This window comes from Mastigoproctus giganteus, chromosome 8, assembly GCF_048544385.1.
Source record: "Mastigoproctus giganteus isolate SK-2022 chromosome 8, ASM4854438v1, whole genome shotgun sequence".
Lineage (NCBI taxonomy): Eukaryota > Metazoa > Arthropoda > Arachnida > Uropygi > Thelyphonidae > Mastigoproctus > Mastigoproctus giganteus.
Genome location: NC_143582.1, coordinates 159,605,375 through 159,622,968, shown reverse-complemented (window position 1 = coordinate 159,622,968; position 17,594 = coordinate 159,605,375). Strand labels below are relative to the sequence as shown.

Here is a 17,594-nt window from a genome sequence, read left to right as displayed (position 1 = left end):
AACTACACCATTAAAAACACAATTGAAAACATTGATAGTTCTTGGAAAGAAGTCACTAAGAAATGCTTAAATGGAGTTTGGTGCAAAATATGGCCAGAAGTTGTACTAGAAGAAGAAAATAACATCCAAGAAATTAGAAATGAAGTTATCCAGATGGCTCAATCAATAGGTTTCGAAAATGTCGATGAAGAGGATGTTAGAAATTTATTGAATGCAGAAGATGATGGTTTTTCAGTGGAAGATTTAGAAAACCTTATTAGCAATGAAGACAAAGAAAATGAAGACGAAGTTAAAGAAGTTCCTGCCGAAAAAGTGTTAACAAACAAAGATTTAAAAAGGTGCTTAAATGACATTGAAAATGTTTTTAATTTTTTTAGTGAAAATGATCCTGATTTAGGAAAAAGTGTTATTGTTAAGCGATCAGTGTTACATGCAATAACTCTGTATAGGCAATTGTTAAATGAAAGAGAAAAAAAGCATAAACAATCAACTTTAGACTCATATTTTAAAATGTGATTTCACTTTGTATGTAAGTTGACTGTTTATTTAATAAAACTTTTATTTGTTCGAAAAAAAGCTTTTCATTTTCTTTATGTAGGAACGTATCCCTATTCTGGCCATAGTATTTTTACCTCTGTAAACGAAGTTTCACTTAACGAAGTAATTTCATGGAATGCATCCTATTCGTTACTTGAGGTATGACTGTATATTTTTAGGATGGTTTTTTTTTATTTTTTTTCATCATGACATTGACTGTGTGGATGCGGGGTTTCATTCATATATTTTTTTCTCTTTCATGTATATATCTTTTTAAGATTCTTTCATTTTTTTCAGGTTACTCAAGATGCAGTACTAACAAATTACTGCTGATAAGATGCTGTCAACACGTACTAACTGGACTGCTGACACATTCTACGTATAGCTTCCATGGCATGCTACAAACTTTGCTGCAGCACAGTTCACTTTGTTGTTCTTGTATTTAGCCAATTTTTCATAAAAAATAAAGCTTGCATATAACTAATATAAATGACCAATCCATTAGTCTGGTCATGAAATGGTATACTCCAAGCAGAATTTTTAAAAAAAGTTTGCAGAAATAAAAAAGAGAGCTCAACACCTACCAAGTACACTGTGGGCATTTTAAAAAGCCATCCTAATATAATGTCAAAATTAGGCTGTATTCAAGAGATGTAACATGAGCATATATACGCTTAAACTTAAGAAGCATAATAACATAATATAGGTATACCATTTATATGACAATTCTGACCACTTAGACAATTTTTCTTTAATACAACATAGTTGCCACTGTCTCATATTCATGGCCCGTAATTTAATTTACAATTATATTGGGTTCCTGTTACTGCTGAAAATTTCACAAGGGCTACTAAGACCAAGATGTGTATGTCAGAGTCACAATTTCTGTAACTATTTTAATTAACGAAGGTTAAACTATCATCATAAGAGCATCTATTATTTAAAGATGTTCGAGATATATATCGAGTTCACAACTAAGTTTATCTTATCTCCAAGTATATGAGTGAGCAGATTCTTAGGCTTGTATCAATCGATCTGAGAAAGATTTACGGGAGCGGTATGAAAGTAATGTGTCCTATTTTTTTTTAACTCAGAAAATTTAATTCCTACAACTATAGATTTTACATCAATTAATCCTCAATCATTAATAAACACCCTGTTATTTTTCCACAAAATCACCATCATTTTCTATGCAGTTCCATCATCTCTGAGTCAGATGCTGTATTCCAATCCTACAAAAGTCCTTACTCTTGATCCAGAGGGCTTCACAAACACTGTGCTTCAGCTGGTCGTCATCCGCAAAATGGGTTTCATAGAGTGCGGGCCGAAGCGAATTCTTCAGCGGGCCGAAGAGGTGACAGTCAGAAGGTACAAGATCTAGGCTATGAGAGGGGTTAGGAAGAACAGTGCAACTCAGTTTTGCAATAGCCTCCATTATGTGCAGACTGGTGTGGGGTTGTGCATTACCATAAAGAAGAACCTCATTAAGGTTTTTGTCCAGTCAAAGTCTACGGATGCGTGCTTTCAACTTTTTCAACATTTCCACATATCAATCTGAGCTGATTAGGGTGCCACGCTCCAAGAAGTTCATAAGCAAGACCCCATCTTTGTCCCAAAACACTGTCACCACAACTTTACCGACAGAAGGATGTCTTTTGAACTTCTTCCTGCATAGTGAATTTTGATAGTACCACTCCATTGATTGTCTCTTCATTTCAGTGTCATAACGATGGACCAGGTTTTGTCACCTGTGACTATGCATGAAAGAAAAACCTATCCTTCACTCTCATAGCGCCAGAGAAGTTCCGTACATATGACTTTTCGAGCTTCTTTGTGCTCATGTGTCAGTATTTTTGGGACCCACTGGGCACAAACCTTGTTGTAGCCTAGTTCCTTTATGATGGTTATCACAGCAGGTTTCCCTATGCTTACTGCATCGCATTTGTGTGTTCTGAATCGGCAGGCCTCTTATATCAGCGTGTCGATCCAGCTCTTGTCGTCTGTTGCCACAGGCATTACTGGCCAACCGCTTCAAGCTTTCAATAATGTCACTTTCCCCACTCTTAAAGAGTCTTACCCAATGTCTAACTGTACTCACATCTACAGTACTGTCCCATAAACATTTTTGAGACATGTATGAATTTCGATAGGCATCACTTCTTCCTTGGTAAGAAATTCAATCACCACTCTTTGCTTGATACATGTATCTGTAACATCCACCATTCTGAACTATCCGTGTGTTGCACTCATGAGACTGATCACAGCACCACTCAGTATGGTGAAACTAAGACCTCTAGTGACCACTCAGTGACACATTAAATGATCTATGGCACCACATTTGAAAGCAAAAAATTAGGAGGCATTACTTTCATACCGGTCCTCGAATTATTCTAGAGCTAGTATTGTACTAAGGGTCAGTAGAGATGAGGATGGAAACACAGTGATGTCTGTCGATACCATCTAATGCTAAATTAAAAGCATATAGTTCTGCAGTAAAAATTAGTATGAACAGAAAGTAGGGAAACATTTGTTTTTATGAAAACCCCAAACACGAAAGGTATCAAAACCTATAGTACTTAGTACCATGCATGAGTTGAAGGAGATGGGGAGAGAGGCGATGCCAGAAACTTTGGTCTGGTGACTAAACATGGGTTTTACCACTTAGAGCCTCCAATAAGCAAAGTGGTGGTATTGCATATATTGTAGACTCAGAAAAAAACACCTCCAGACCTCTCTTAATTTGTTCAATTTTGATCCATCTTTATACACGGGTAGCCTTGAAATATAAACTGATATTTATTGAGGGAATGGTTCATTAAAATACAATAAGAAAAGTCTACACTCAATATGAAGTAGAAGCAACAGATTTTGAGTTAGATCATTAAACAGATTAGCGACTTCATTCCCACTTCTAGCGTTATAATAGTAAATAAAAAGCTTACTTTAATCAGAAACATTTGATTTATATAAAAATGTTTTTATTTCAGTTATTACTAAGTATATCTGAATAATGTTACTTGTACTTACATGGTTATCAATAAATGCAGAACAAGAAATGTTCATTGGTTAAAATTTATCCATGAATTGAAGGGAACTCAGAAACTTGATAACGGTATACAATGTCAAGTAGATTTGGATTTCCACAATTTATCAATCATGTTAGAGAGAAACCATGTTGTAGAAGTACCATGTTATATGGGGGTTGCCTGTAATAGTAATAGAGGCATGTGATGCAAGAAAGCAAGCATATGAGCTCATGTAGCATCAGCCAAAAAAAAAAAAAAAACAATTTCATACATCCATTCCTGCTAAAAGTTTGTCCAGTTCCTCTTTGAATTTATTTAAGCTATCAACTTCTACAACAACAGATGGAAGTTTGTTCCAGCAATTAACCACCCGCTGGCTAAAAGCAAATTTCTGCACATAGATATGAGCAAATTAGTTTCTTACTTGGTGCACTGATCTTATGTTGTGAAGGCATTTTGCCATGAGTTGCCTTGCTATTTCGCTACCCTAAATAAAAGGCACTCTTCCAAGGGAGAAGTATATTGTTTTTTATTTAAAGTGTACACCATTACCCAGACCTAGGTTTGATTATTTTTGTGATCTCATTAGTGAACAGGTAGACATTTTGAATATCTGAACAACCAAGTGATGAAATATCCACAACTGAGTTGTTGTGGATATTTCATCACTTGGTACCTATCTGAATACACAATACCTATCTGACTGCTGATGAGATTCCAAAAAGGACTAAAACCCCAGTCTGGGTATTGGCATACATTTTAAATGAAAAGCAGTATATTTCTCCATTGAGCAGTGCCTTTTATTTAGAATAGTGCAATAAAGTAAGGTGTCTCACAATATGAGACTGATGTGCTAAGTAACAAACCCAATTTGCTCATAACTATATACAGAAAGAGGTTATGCTTGACATACACAATGAATTTATACAGCTTTCACTGCTTGAGGCTTTTCTGCCTAAACTTAACTAAAACTAATGATTTCATTTGGTTTAGAGTTGGGCAAGAAAAGAAACATATCACTTACTTTTAATAATGAAATTTTAATCTGTATATCAAATAAAAATAAAATTATAGAACCTTACTTTATAAATAAAATCATATAAGTGGAAATAAGGAAAAAAAAAAAAAAAGATTATAAGATAAACTGCTAGTTATTGTTTGGTTTTTAGGAGCATTAGCAACTAAGGCCATATTGCTCGGGGATATGCGGTGATCATTTCCTGACCTTTCCGCATCCTCCGTATTTGGTGGTGACGGGCTCGAACCCCGGTCTAATCACGAAGTGTGTGCTGCTCCTTCCCACCTGGCTACGGAGGTGCCGGATAAACTGCAAGGTAACTGCTGGAGTCAGAGGGTTGCAATTAATGGCTACTCTTCAGACTGTGCTAACATTAGAAGTACAGCCGTCAGTATCAGTTCTAGGATCGTTATTTCTGATTTTTTAAAATAACATTGACAAAAAGGCCAGAAAGCATGATGGCACAAAAATTTGCAGATGATATAAAGATCAGGACTAGTTAATGAACAGCAGTAAGCAGCACTCCTTTGAGATGACTTGGATAGGTTTCAAGGATGGTTGGTCAAAAGATGGTTGCAAGGATGGTTGGTCCTTGCAATTTATGCACTTCCTGGAGGTTAAATTAAAGAAAGCAGAGGAAGAAAGGGATTTAGACAATACATGCGGATATGAAATTTTCCAATAATAGAAGAGGCAGCAAGGAAGGCTCAAGGATGCCTATCGATAATTTATTGAACATTTGCTTGTTGAGAAAGTGCAGTCATAATCCCACTGTTTAAGGCAATTAAGACGACACTTGGAATACTGTGTCCAAATATTGAGACTGCTCCTTAAAAGACAGTGAGATCCTTGTAAACGTCCAAAGATGGGTACAACCCATGAAAAAAGAGGAAGACTGAATATGCAGAGCTTGGTAATTTGGCCCCTTAGATGGGAACCTGATTGAAATCCATAAGCTTTTGAGGGGGGATAGTAAAATGAATGAAGTAAAAAATTTTAACTCTTATAAATGACTCCAGAACTAGTGACCACAAATTCAAATTACAGGCAAGGAATTTTAGACTGGATTTTAGAAGTTTTCCATGGTAAAATGCTTACCCAGTTCTTCCATGGGTAAGTTGAAGCTGTAAATTTTGAGAAATTCACTTACCTGAGTGGAAACACAAGTAATTTCTTTTCTTTCTTTTTTTTTAATTTTATTAATGTTTATTTATTACTGTTTTTTGGTTAGTGCAGCAAAAGCCTCTGGCTTCCTTGTACTATATGGCTAATACAATAGTACTAGAGATTCCATGACTTAACATATATATAGTGTCTAAAAATTATATATCTTTGTCAACAATTACTCTCTAATATAATGCACATGTGCCTAATGAAAGTTTGCTTTCTTTAACTCCAATTTCAAGGTTACTTATTTTTGAAAAGATTTATGTTTTTTTCCAAGTTATTAAATATATTACTCAATATTTTGCTTTATATTGTTTAACAAAAACTGTATATTTTGGTTACCCTTTTAAACTTGCAAAATTCCAAAGAAAAATTTAATTCTGTTTTAAAATTTAAGTCTGATAGTCTTCAAAGGTTCATCATCTTCCATTATTCAAAAACAAACATATATTAAGAATCTATAAATTTGTTCTACACAAATAAAATAAATAAATAAATTTTCTGTTTATACTCCGGCATGACAACCAAGTCAGTAGAGTTTACAATAAATCGTTAATACAAATATTTATCGTATTTAGTAGTCATGGGCTTGAACCCCGGTCCACTCAAGGAACGCGTGCTATGCACTCTCGCTCCTGACCACTGGGCTACGTCTGAAGCACCTGCAAAACTTGGCACTCCATGATCATTTGCAATATAGGAATATCTAGGTAATTTTTGTCAACTGCAAACAATTAGATACAACCACTGGACATTTAACATAGTGAAGTGAGGTAGCATGTTTTTCGAATATCAATCTTTATTTTGATAATCACAAATTGTAAAAAACTGGAATTCAGAATTATAATTCTGAATTACAGTTTTTTTATATATATATATATATAAAAAAAAAAAAACATACAGCAATGTAATCAATGATAAGTTATTAAATAAAAAAAGAAAAAAAATTATAAAACAAATTAAAAAGAAAATATACAAGTTTCCCCTTAAAGCCACACAAGTTCAAGTAAACATAAAAAGAAACTTACATAAATTTGATCCCTGTTATAACGCAACCTAAGATTATTCAACAAAGTAGCCTCATTCAAGTACATCAATGCACCTAATAAACAGAAAAAAAGTTAAACATTTTAAAAAACAAAACAAGAAAGTCTGAATTTATATTATTAGCCTAATATTTTTAACTACAATAGGCAGACATAACTGAAATTTTATTAAAGTATAAAATTAGCATTATACCTCTCAACTTTCAAATTTTCAAACCAAGAGAAATTTTTCTCAACAAAAATCAGTTTTATCAAACTTTGTCCTTGAAACTAACTTTATTAGAACATGTTCAGTTATAGGCAGGGGCAGGGGAATATGAGATGTGGTTACAAAGTACAGTCAACTCTCAATTTGCATAGGGGTTAAGTACTGGGAAAACACCATGTAGTCCAAATCCACTCAATGCAAAACATAGTTTATATGACATAATGAAGATTCCATACCTGTACACAAAAAAAAAGGCGCAAAAAAATTAAATTGAAAAAAATTGTCTTCATTTGGTAAGAAAAAAATTATCATGTCCATAAAATTAATCGGCTAATATGTACCTCTAGATTTTTGATTTAAATTCATTGCTTCTTCGTCGCTGTTTTCCTGCAATAAACTTACAACAGTATCTTGCACTTTTTGGAAAAAATTAGCTAAAATTGTTTGCTTAGAAGCAAGTTGTTTTATCTATAAATTTCTTCATAAGGAACTAAAGCTAATGGTTATGTTCTGCAAAAATTTAATCTCCTCTCCAAATTAGCATCCATATCCAGAGCTTCTTGGCTAAGCTAATTTGCAAGTCTTAAAAATTCAGCTAGTCTCTTCACAGTTAAATTTTTGTGCACATCTTCTTCGTTTTTATCATTTTTGTCATCTTAGTATTAGAATTAGTTGAGGCATATGATGCAAGAAAGCAAGCTTATACAGCATCAGCCAAAAAAAAAAAAAAATCCTTCCCATTTCACCCATTCAGACACTCCAAATGTTTTTCGAGTTAAGCCTTAAATTTATTTAAGCTTTCAACTTCCACAACAACAGATGGAAGTCTGTTCCAGCAATCAACTACCCGCTGGCCAATGGCAAACTTCCGCACATCTATTCTACAATTGTCTTTCCTCAATTTGAATCTATGCCCCCTCAGGTTCTTAATCTGAGCAAGTGGAAGTATCCCATCAGCATTGAGCCTGCTCAAACCATTCAAGACCTTGTACACGCCAATCATATCACCTTGCAGGTGCCTAGTCTCCAGATGCTGCAACTTGTAGAATTTAAGCCTCTCTTAGTAAGAGAACCCCTTTGTTCCTCTCACCAATCTCGTTGTCCTTCTCTGTACTCGTTCTAGCAATTCTACAATCCTTCCGAAAATAAGGCCTACAGATCTGTACACAGTATTCAAAGTGTGGCCTGACCATTGCCTTATACGAAGAGATAATCACCTCCTTGTCTCTGCTAGCAAAAGTCCTATATATCATTGACAAAACTCCATGACCTGCTCAGAGAACTTCATATCCGGCTGCACAATTAACCCTGGGTCTTCTTCATTTTCCACCTCCCTGAGTGTAGTACCACACAGTTGGTACATTTCTCTTGAGTTACTGCTACCCATACCTATTGGACTGGACAAGTTAAACGGCAGTTCACAATCTCGGCAGTTCAGCTCTTATCAAACGGAAAAAATGTCCGGGGTCTGACTTGTTCGAGCCTGAGATTGTGAAGAAGTTTGTGGAGCTTGCCCCAGAGCTATTGCTACACCTATTCAATCTCTGCCTACACACTAGCACCTTCCCGGATGACTGGAAGGTTGCAAATATGAAACTGATCCTTAAAAATCTGACAAAGCCACCACATCTACCAAGTTCATACAGGCCCATAGCCCTATTGACCATATGCAGCAAGCTCCTAGAGCGTCTCCTCCATGTACAGATCCAAAGCCACTATGAGAAAGCAAACCTAATATCACCAAACCAATATGGTTTCAGACCGGGACGTTCCACAGTTGATGCTCTACAGGCGCTGCTTACTGAAACCCACCAAGCAGATGGGAAATACTTCCTGATGATTAAAATTGATTTCGGGGGAGCGTTTGACACCCTTTGGTGGCTGAGCGTCCTCCGCAGACTCAGGCAAGCAAATGTACCGGACAATTTGTTCAATATCATGAAAAGGGTGATCGCAGTAAACGCTCCTTATCAGAAACTCACAAGACGGATACACCATAGCTGCCCCCAGGGCTCGGTCCTGGGGCCGACCTTATGGAACATGGTGATGGATGAATTTCTATGCCTTGGCCTCGGGGAGGTTCGTTCACAAGCCTTTGCTGATGACCTCATCCTGACGGTGGCTGCAAATTCCAGGGCCCAGCTTGAGACCTTGGCAAACCATGCACTCCAAATCCTCCAGGACAGGCAAAAACACACTGCTTGACCATATCACCATCAAAAACAAACTCTCTGCTTCTTAAAGGAACTCTCTGTATTACAAGACTACCACAGATTAAAATTGGAAACAAGACCATAAAGTTGTCAGAGCAACTGAAATATCTTGGCATAGTACTAGATAGAAAACTCTACTTCCAAGCTCATCTCAAATACATCAGAACCAAAGTAAGAAACTATACTGCCATGGTTGCAAGGATATCTAGTCGGGACTGGGGTCTCAGCAAGCGAACCCTCTCGTTGTATTACAAGGCTATCTTCATCCCTGTGATTACGTATGCAGCCGGCGTTTGGTTTGGCAAGGCTACGACTGCAGTAAACAGACGAATCCTGGATTCCACTCAACGCACGGTCCTGCTCTCCATCTCTCGTGCCTGCTGCACTGTGAGTACTCACGCCCTCCAGGTCCTGGTGGGGGCTCTCCCCCTCGGCCTGCAGGGGGTGAGAACTGGAATGTATCATCTTTCTAAGGGCGTGTCTCGGACCTGCTTGGGATTCGAGCTGAATCTTACCAACAACCAAGAATTTGAGAAGAGGAGACTTCAAGCACACATGCAGCAGTTGTGGTAGGTCTGCTGGACAAATTCAACCAAGGGGGAAATCACCAGGAGATTCATCCCAGATATTAGCAGTCTACCCAAAATCCCCAATATGGTTTTCTCCAGGCCTGTATGCATCGTATTTGCTTAGTGGCCATGGTGCAATAAAGGCAAAACTAACAACCTTTGGCCTAGAAGAGGACCCAATATGCTCCTGTGGAGAAAATGAGGACTGGGATTACCTTATGCATGAGTGCCCCCTCTACGATGACCTCCGCTGCCAGCTTATCACAAAGCTGACATATACCAAAAGGCAAAGAAAACCACCTACTGGATACTAGGAAGAGTATCAAGCTGTCACCAACTACGCACAGCAGCTTTTCTTGAGGAGAAGACAACTAATCGCAGCAACGTGATAACCCTCTACTAAATGAACCCAGGGACCCTGATGGTACTGGAACAAGGCAGCTAAACTTGACCAGCATTACCATCACTGGTGTGAACTACCATACATTCTCCAAAGATGTCACCCACCAAAGATAACTACCAAGCGAAGAACCTTTGAATAGAGACAACCCACATATTATGACAATCTAAGAAAGACAAAAGGTTCGTATACTTCTGGACTTGACTCTCACGGATGTGACTAATAAGACAATCTCCTAGATAAAGACTGACAATGCCACCAGCGTGCCATTAGATTTCAACTGTTTTTCTTGGCCAACTAGCATTCCGAACCGGGTACCCTAACTTGGTTCACTTTAATCCCCCCCTCCCCTAGTAGGGAGAGGGAGGGGACGGGTTTCTGTCTCCTCCCCCTCCCTGCCACCCCCTTTTTCTGCTGGTGGGAGCCAGTCCCCACTGACCTTTCTGGGGTTCCCTTCCCCATCATCCCCATATTTCTATCTGTCCCCCCCTTCCTCAGTATTCACCCCTACTCTAACTAAATATGCATTTTATTTATTTATTTTTTTTATTATTATTTTTTATTTTTTTATTTTTTTTTTCTTTCTTTATTTATTCTTTTTTTTTATTTTCTTTTTTTTTAGGCCCTTGCCACTGAAATCATAGGAAATTAGGTGGCAGGGCCTGCTAGAGTACTTACTTCTAATGCGAACCCTCTATGCCTGACCTGCCTCCTTGGTGCTAAGTGTGGGCAACGGGGGGTCCCACTAGGGGCCCAATGGCTAAAAGGTCAGAGGAATAACACAACATAAACATGTACCTTACACTTTTTAAAATCTCTGGCCTTCACAGTGTTCTGTGTTTCACAAACAGAGTGCACAACACAGAGATGGGGGAAACCCCTGGGGCCGTTAGACAATGACAATGAACACTTTACACTTTTACCCATATGCAGTACTTTTCATTTGTCAATATTAAACTTCAGTTGCCACTTCTCAGCTCATCTGCCTAACTTTTCTAGATCCTGTTGTAGCATACTGCCTCCGTAGCCGAGTGGGCAGGAGCGGGAGTGCAGTAGCACACGCTCTCCGAGTAGACCGGGATTCAAGCCCCTGACTGCTGAATACAGTCGATCTGCCAACCCGCACTGGACCAGGGTGGCAGATTATGGTCCATTTCCCTCAGCATGAATTGTCGAGGAGGCTTCCATCCTACAGTGGGTTGATAATGGCTGCACTTTACTTTTTTTTTTTACTGTCTTTACTATCATTAACAATTCTACCAACCTTTGTATCATCAGCAAACTTGGACATTAAGCCTGATATACCATCATCAATATCATTATTAAATACACAAAATAACAATGGGCCCAGCACCGAACCCTGGGAGACTCCACTAATAACATTAGACCAGGTAGAGCAGCGTCCGTTTATTACCACTCTCTGCCGTCTCCCACTCAACCATCCCTTTATCTATTGCAGCAACTTCCCTTAATGCCATACTGCTCCAATTTGTACAGCAGTCTTCCATGTGCAACAGTATCAAAACCTTTCCTAAAATCTGAGTATAAGATATCAAAATTATTTTTTTGCATCCAGTTCCTTTATGACCACATCATAGTATCCAATCAAATTGGTCAGACAAGACTTACCCTTAACAAACCCCTGCTGTGTCTGAACTATTATGGCAATCTTGTCTAGTTGCTCCTGCATCGCTTCTTTGACCAGTGACTCCATTATTTTCCCTGGAACAGAAGTTAAACTAACAGTCTATAATTATTTGCATCACCTTTGAATCCCCTTTGTAAATTGGGGATACATTTGCACATCTCCAGTCCATGGGGACCTCCCCTGAATCTAAGGATGCTCTCATAATTATGGCTAAGGGTTTGCTTACTTCCCTCTCTGCCTCCGTTAATATAACGGGATAGATTTCATCTGCCATAGGTGCCTTTTTTACGTTTAACTTCAACAATTTCTCCTCCACTTTGCTCTCTGTTATTACAAAATCATTTAGATCCCTGTTAAAAGTTTAGTAAACTTCTGTACTCCCCTTCCTTACAGAATTCCTTATGTGTGAATGTAGATGCAAAATACTCATTCAGTTTGTCAGCTTGAGCAGATTCATGAACAGTGAAACCACCAACATCAAGTGGACCATTCTGATTCATCCCCTTCCTTCTAGAGTTTTAAGTGAAAGAAGTCTTTTCTTTTTTTCTCTTTGCATCCTTTGCCAAGGATTTCTCGTAATCAGCCTTCGTTTGCCTAACCTCCTTTGTGACTTGATTACAGACTAGTTCATATCTGCCATAGGTTTTTATGTCACCTGATAATTTATATCCATCTCATGCATTTTTCGTCTCTGCCACAAGCCTCATTAGTTCAACTGATATCTGTTTAGACATCAATCTAAATCTTGAACAGTATTTCTTAGTTGTTATGAAAAGCCTGGCAGCTTCCAAGATTAACTGCTTGAAGGCTTCCCATTTAAGGAATTAATCTTGGAAGCTACTAGGCTTTTCATACCAACTAAGAAATACTATTCCAGATTTAGAAATTAGAATCTTCTTAATTTAAAATCTTCTTCACATTGTGAAAAAATATCGGGTCTATGAGATTCAAGTGACTTCTGTGATATCTGCTGGTTCCAGTTCTTCAAATCCATCTCTGCTAATCATTTTGCCAATTCTCACAATCTAAACTACCTCCAGCATTTCAACTGTGGGTTCTTTAGTACAGCATTGTGTCTACAGCCTTTTCCACACTACATTCATTGTTGAGTTCTTAACTTCACCCCACACGAACTTAATATGTTTTACAGCATCAAGAATGTTATAATTCTGCTAATAATCTCAAATTGAAAGACTGCCTATTCTATCAGTAGCTTCTGCCAATTGTAAAAAAGATCTTCTTAAGTAATAAAGTTTAAAGGAAGCTATAAGGGTATCAAATCCACGGGAAAGGGTATCAAATCCACATGTTTACCGTTCGTAATTAGCCGCCATTGTTAAGCGATACAAAATATCTCGAAATAGATAGCATAAGCTTAATATAATATAGTATAGTACATAATATTGTCAATTAATCAGATAATTGATCTTGTTGAACTTCATTGTAAATTAAATTGTACTTTTAACTATACATATAACGACTTGGGTTATGTAACATAAATAATTAGTAAAAAATAAATAATTAATACTTAACTTGATACGGAAGTTATAAAAAGGGATTTCGTAGATAACACTCAATACTGAAACATAAATATAGCGTTATAACTGTGTTGGGATATAAGTTTAGGGTTTTAATTTTGTAATGAAATTGAAATTTTATTGAAATTAAATCGAAATCATGACTCAGACCAGAGCAGCAAAGCAAAAGGTTCAAGCTAATGGGAGGGCTGTGGCTCAGGGAAGAACTGAGGGGGGGGCAGTTGCCCTCTGAATCACAGCCTATTAAAATGCACTACTTGCTTGATGTTTGGGGAGCAGTCGGGTAGGGGACATGACACTGCCACGGGGGATGTCTTTGTGTGTGCGCGATGCAAGGAGTGTGAGGAAATCAGGCGACAACTCAGAATTGTTATGGGCCTATATGAGAGCTTGAAGGACAGGGTGGAAGCCCTCAAATGATTAAAAGTGAGGGGCCCATCAAGCTCTCAGCTGCCCACACCAATGCCGGAGCTAGCACTTGGTCATCGCGCAACACAGTGGCAGCCCCCAAGGCAGAATGCATTGGTCCCAAAGGAACTAGTAGTTGTTGGTGACTCTATTGTCAGGGAAACGGGAAACATGCTTTATAAAAAAGGATAGGTGGAACAGGACCAGGGTATGTCTGCCAGGGGCAAATGTTGATGACTTTGTAGAGCGGATATCATCTTTTAAGGGCACAAAAGGTGATATAGTTGTACACATTGGCACTAATGATATTAAGAGTAGGAGACCGGCAGAATTACTTAACAAGTACAGGTCACTGTTGAAAAAAAGCCGTGAAGTAGGGCTGAATTTGAAAGTGTCTGCAATTCTGCCCAGACACGATAGGAGGGAGTATATGATGAGAGCCCTGTCGATCAATTCGGCTCTGGAAAGATTGTGCAAGGCTCAAGGGGTAGAATTTTTTTCAGCCTGGTCTGTACTTGTTAACAGGAGAGACTGCTTCTACAGGGATGGGATACACTTAAATAGAAAGGGTGCAAGAATGTTTGCTGATGCTATCGAGGCAGTGTTAGGTGGGTCGGAAAACTGCTAGATTGGGGGGATACAAGAACTAATAGATTAACAGTAGCCACTGGCAGAGGTGAAAGTGATTCTTGCATTGTTTCTATTGGAATGAGCTGCAGCCTGGAAAATAAGATGCAGGATATTTCAGAGACTGCTGGGAATCATTGGGGTACAAATAAACACATAGGTTGTGTTAGGGTAGCTAGGAAAAAGAACAGGTGCATGTATACTTGTGTGTACACCAATGCTAGGAGTTTAGTAAATAAATTTGATGAATTTGAGGTATTGCTCAAAACATCAACTACAGATATTGTGGGGATTTCAGAGACGTGGTGTCACACAGATATAAGGAATGCAGAACTGGAATTTGGGGAGTACAATGTCTACAGAAAGGATAGACAGGATAGGAAGGGAGGAGGGGTTATGCTATTAGTTAAGAAATACATAAAATCCAAGGAAGTGAAGCCAGTCGACATTGCTGGACAGTGCAGTGTCGAGTCAGTTTGGTGTGACATAAACATTGGGAGATCAAAATTGAGAGTAGGAGTGTGCTATAGGCCTAATGACTCTGATGAGTATAATAAGAAACTGTACAGGGAAATAGAGTGGGCCAGTAAATCAGAGAGTCTTATAATGGGGGATTTTAATTTCCCAGATATTGACTGGAATTTGGGGGCTGGTCATTCACACACCAGCAAGGCTTTTGTGAATTTGATGACTGTTTTCTACATCAGCATGTTCGGGAGGCAACTAGAGGGAGTAATACTCTTGATTTGATTATCAGTAGTGATTCTTCATGAATTAAAAATCTGCAGGTAAATGAACCACTAGGTGGCAGTGATCACAGTGTGCTGAAGTGGGATTTACTCAAAGAGGTAACTACCATTAGGCATAAAGGGAAGGGTTATTGCTTTCGTAAAGGCGACTACGATGGACTGAGACAGTATTTAAATTCTATATAGTGGGACCAACTGATGATGTTACCAACAGCAAATTCAAAATGGGAAGCATTCAAAGAACTTATCTTGGAAGCTACTAGGCTTTACATATCAACTAAGAAATATTGTTCAAGGTTTAGGCCTAAGTGGATGTCAGATGAACTAATGAGACATATGGCAGAGAAGAAAAATGCATGGGATACATACAAATTAACACATGACACAGAAGCCTATGATAGATACAAGTTGATCTGTAACCAAATTACAAAGGAGGTTAGGCAGGCAAAGGCAGATTATGAGAAATCTTTGGCAAGGGATGCAAAGAAAAACAGCAAAGAGTTCTTTACTTATGTAAACTCTAGAAGGAAAGGGATGAATCAGATTCGTGCACTTGATATCGATGGGTCAACTGTTGATGATCCTGCTCAGGTAGCTAACAAACTGAATGAATATTTTGCATCGACATTCACACATGAGGAGTTATTCAGCGATGGGAATGCCAGAGGTGTATTCAACTCTGGCAGTAAGCTAGAGAATCTTGTAATAACTGAGAGTAAAGTGGAGGAGAAATTGTTGAAGATAAATACAAGAAAGACACCTGGGGTGGATGGGATCTATCCAGTTATATTAAAGGAGGCAGCAAAGGAAGTAAGCAAACCCGTAGCCATAATTATGAGAGCTTCCTTCGACTCAGGGGAAGTACCCATGGACTGGAGATGTGCAAATGTGACCCCAATTCACAAAGGAGAATCAAAGAGCGACACAAGTAATTATAGACCTGTTAGTTTAAATTCTGTTCCTGGAAAATTAATGGAGGCACTGGTTAAAGAAGCACTGCAGGATCATCTAGACAAGATTTCAGTTATAGCTCAGACACAGCATGGTTTTGTTAAGGGGAAGTCTTGCCTGACCAATTTGATTGGATACTATGATGCAGTCACAAAAGAACTGGATGCAGGGAATAGCTTTGATATTATATACTTGGATCTTAGAAAGGCTTTTGATACTGTTGCACATGGAAGACTGCTGCACAAATTGGAGCAGTGTGGCATTGGAGGCAAATTGCTGCTTTGGATAAAGGGGTGGTTGAGGGGAAGAAGACAGAGTGGTAATCAATGGACACTGCTCATCGTGGACTAATGTTATTAGTGGAGTCCCTCAGAGTTCAGTATTGGGTACATTATTGTTTTCTGTATTTATAAATGATATTGATGATGGTATATCAAGCTTAATGTCCAAGTTTGCAGACGATACGAAGGTTGGCAGGGTTGTCAAGGACACTACTGACACTATGCTACTGCAACAGGATCTGGAAAGGTTGAGCAGATGGGCTGAGAGGTGGCAAATGAAGTTTAACATTGACAAATGTAAAGTACTACATATGGGAAACAGCAACCCCAGAGCAATGTATCAACTCTGTGGTACTACACTGACAGTGGTAGAGAATGAAAGGGACCTGGGGGTGGTTGTGCAGGCAGATATGAAGTTTTCTGAGCAGTGCAGACGGGCTGCAAGAGTAGCTCATGGTGTATTGTCGATGATATATAGGAATTTTTCTAGCAGGGATAAAGAGGTGATTATTCCCTTGTATAAGGCAATGGTCAGGCCACACCTAGAGTACTGTATACAGGTCTGGAGGTCTCATTTCAAGAAGGATGTAGAGATGCTGGAACGAGCACAGAGAAGGGCAACAAGATTAGTGAATGGAACAAAGGGGTGCTCTTACGAAGAAAGGCTTAAGTTTTGCAAATTACAGTGTCTGGGGACTAGGCACCAGCGAGGTGATCTGATAGAGGTGTATAAAGCCTTGAATGGTTTGAGCATGCTCAATGCTGATGGGATTCTTCCTCTTGCTCAGAATAATCACCTGAGAGGGCATAAATTCAAATTGAGAAAAGACAGATGTAGGATAGATGTGAGGAAATTTGCCTTTAGCCAGCGGGTGGTTGGTTGGTGGAATAGACTTCCATCCCTTGTCGTGGAAGTTGATAGCCTAAAGAAGTTTAAGACTCAGCTGGACAGGTATTTCGAACAAACAGAGGGGTGAAGTGGAAGTGGTTATTTTTTTATTTATTTATTTTATTTTATTTTATTTATTTATTTATTTTTTTTTTTTTTTTAGCTGATGCTGCATAAGCTTGCTTTCTTGCATCAAATGCCTCTGCTAATGCTAATGCTAACCATGAAAATCAAGGGATGATTGTACCAGAAATGACCACAGTAAGGAACTGCTATTGAGAAAGCTGCCAGTGCATGTTTTATAATGTTTCTTTGTCTC

The 17,594-nt window shown here is 38.4% G+C and overlaps 1 protein-coding gene across 2 annotated transcripts in view; it reads right to left on the bottom strand.

The window, feature by feature from the left end:
* jar (Myosin heavy chain 95F jaguar) overlaps nucleotides 1-17,594 on the bottom strand; it is a 633,758-nt gene that overhangs the window by 561,136 nt on the left and 55,028 nt on the right. For both annotated transcript variants that reach the window (XM_090379849.1, XM_090379848.1), the window contains exon 4: nucleotides 6,777-6,850. In XM_090379849.1, coding sequence (XP_090235975.1) covers nucleotides 6,777-6,850 — 74 coding nt within the window. The remainder of the gene's footprint in view (nucleotides 1-6,776; nucleotides 6,851-17,594) is intronic.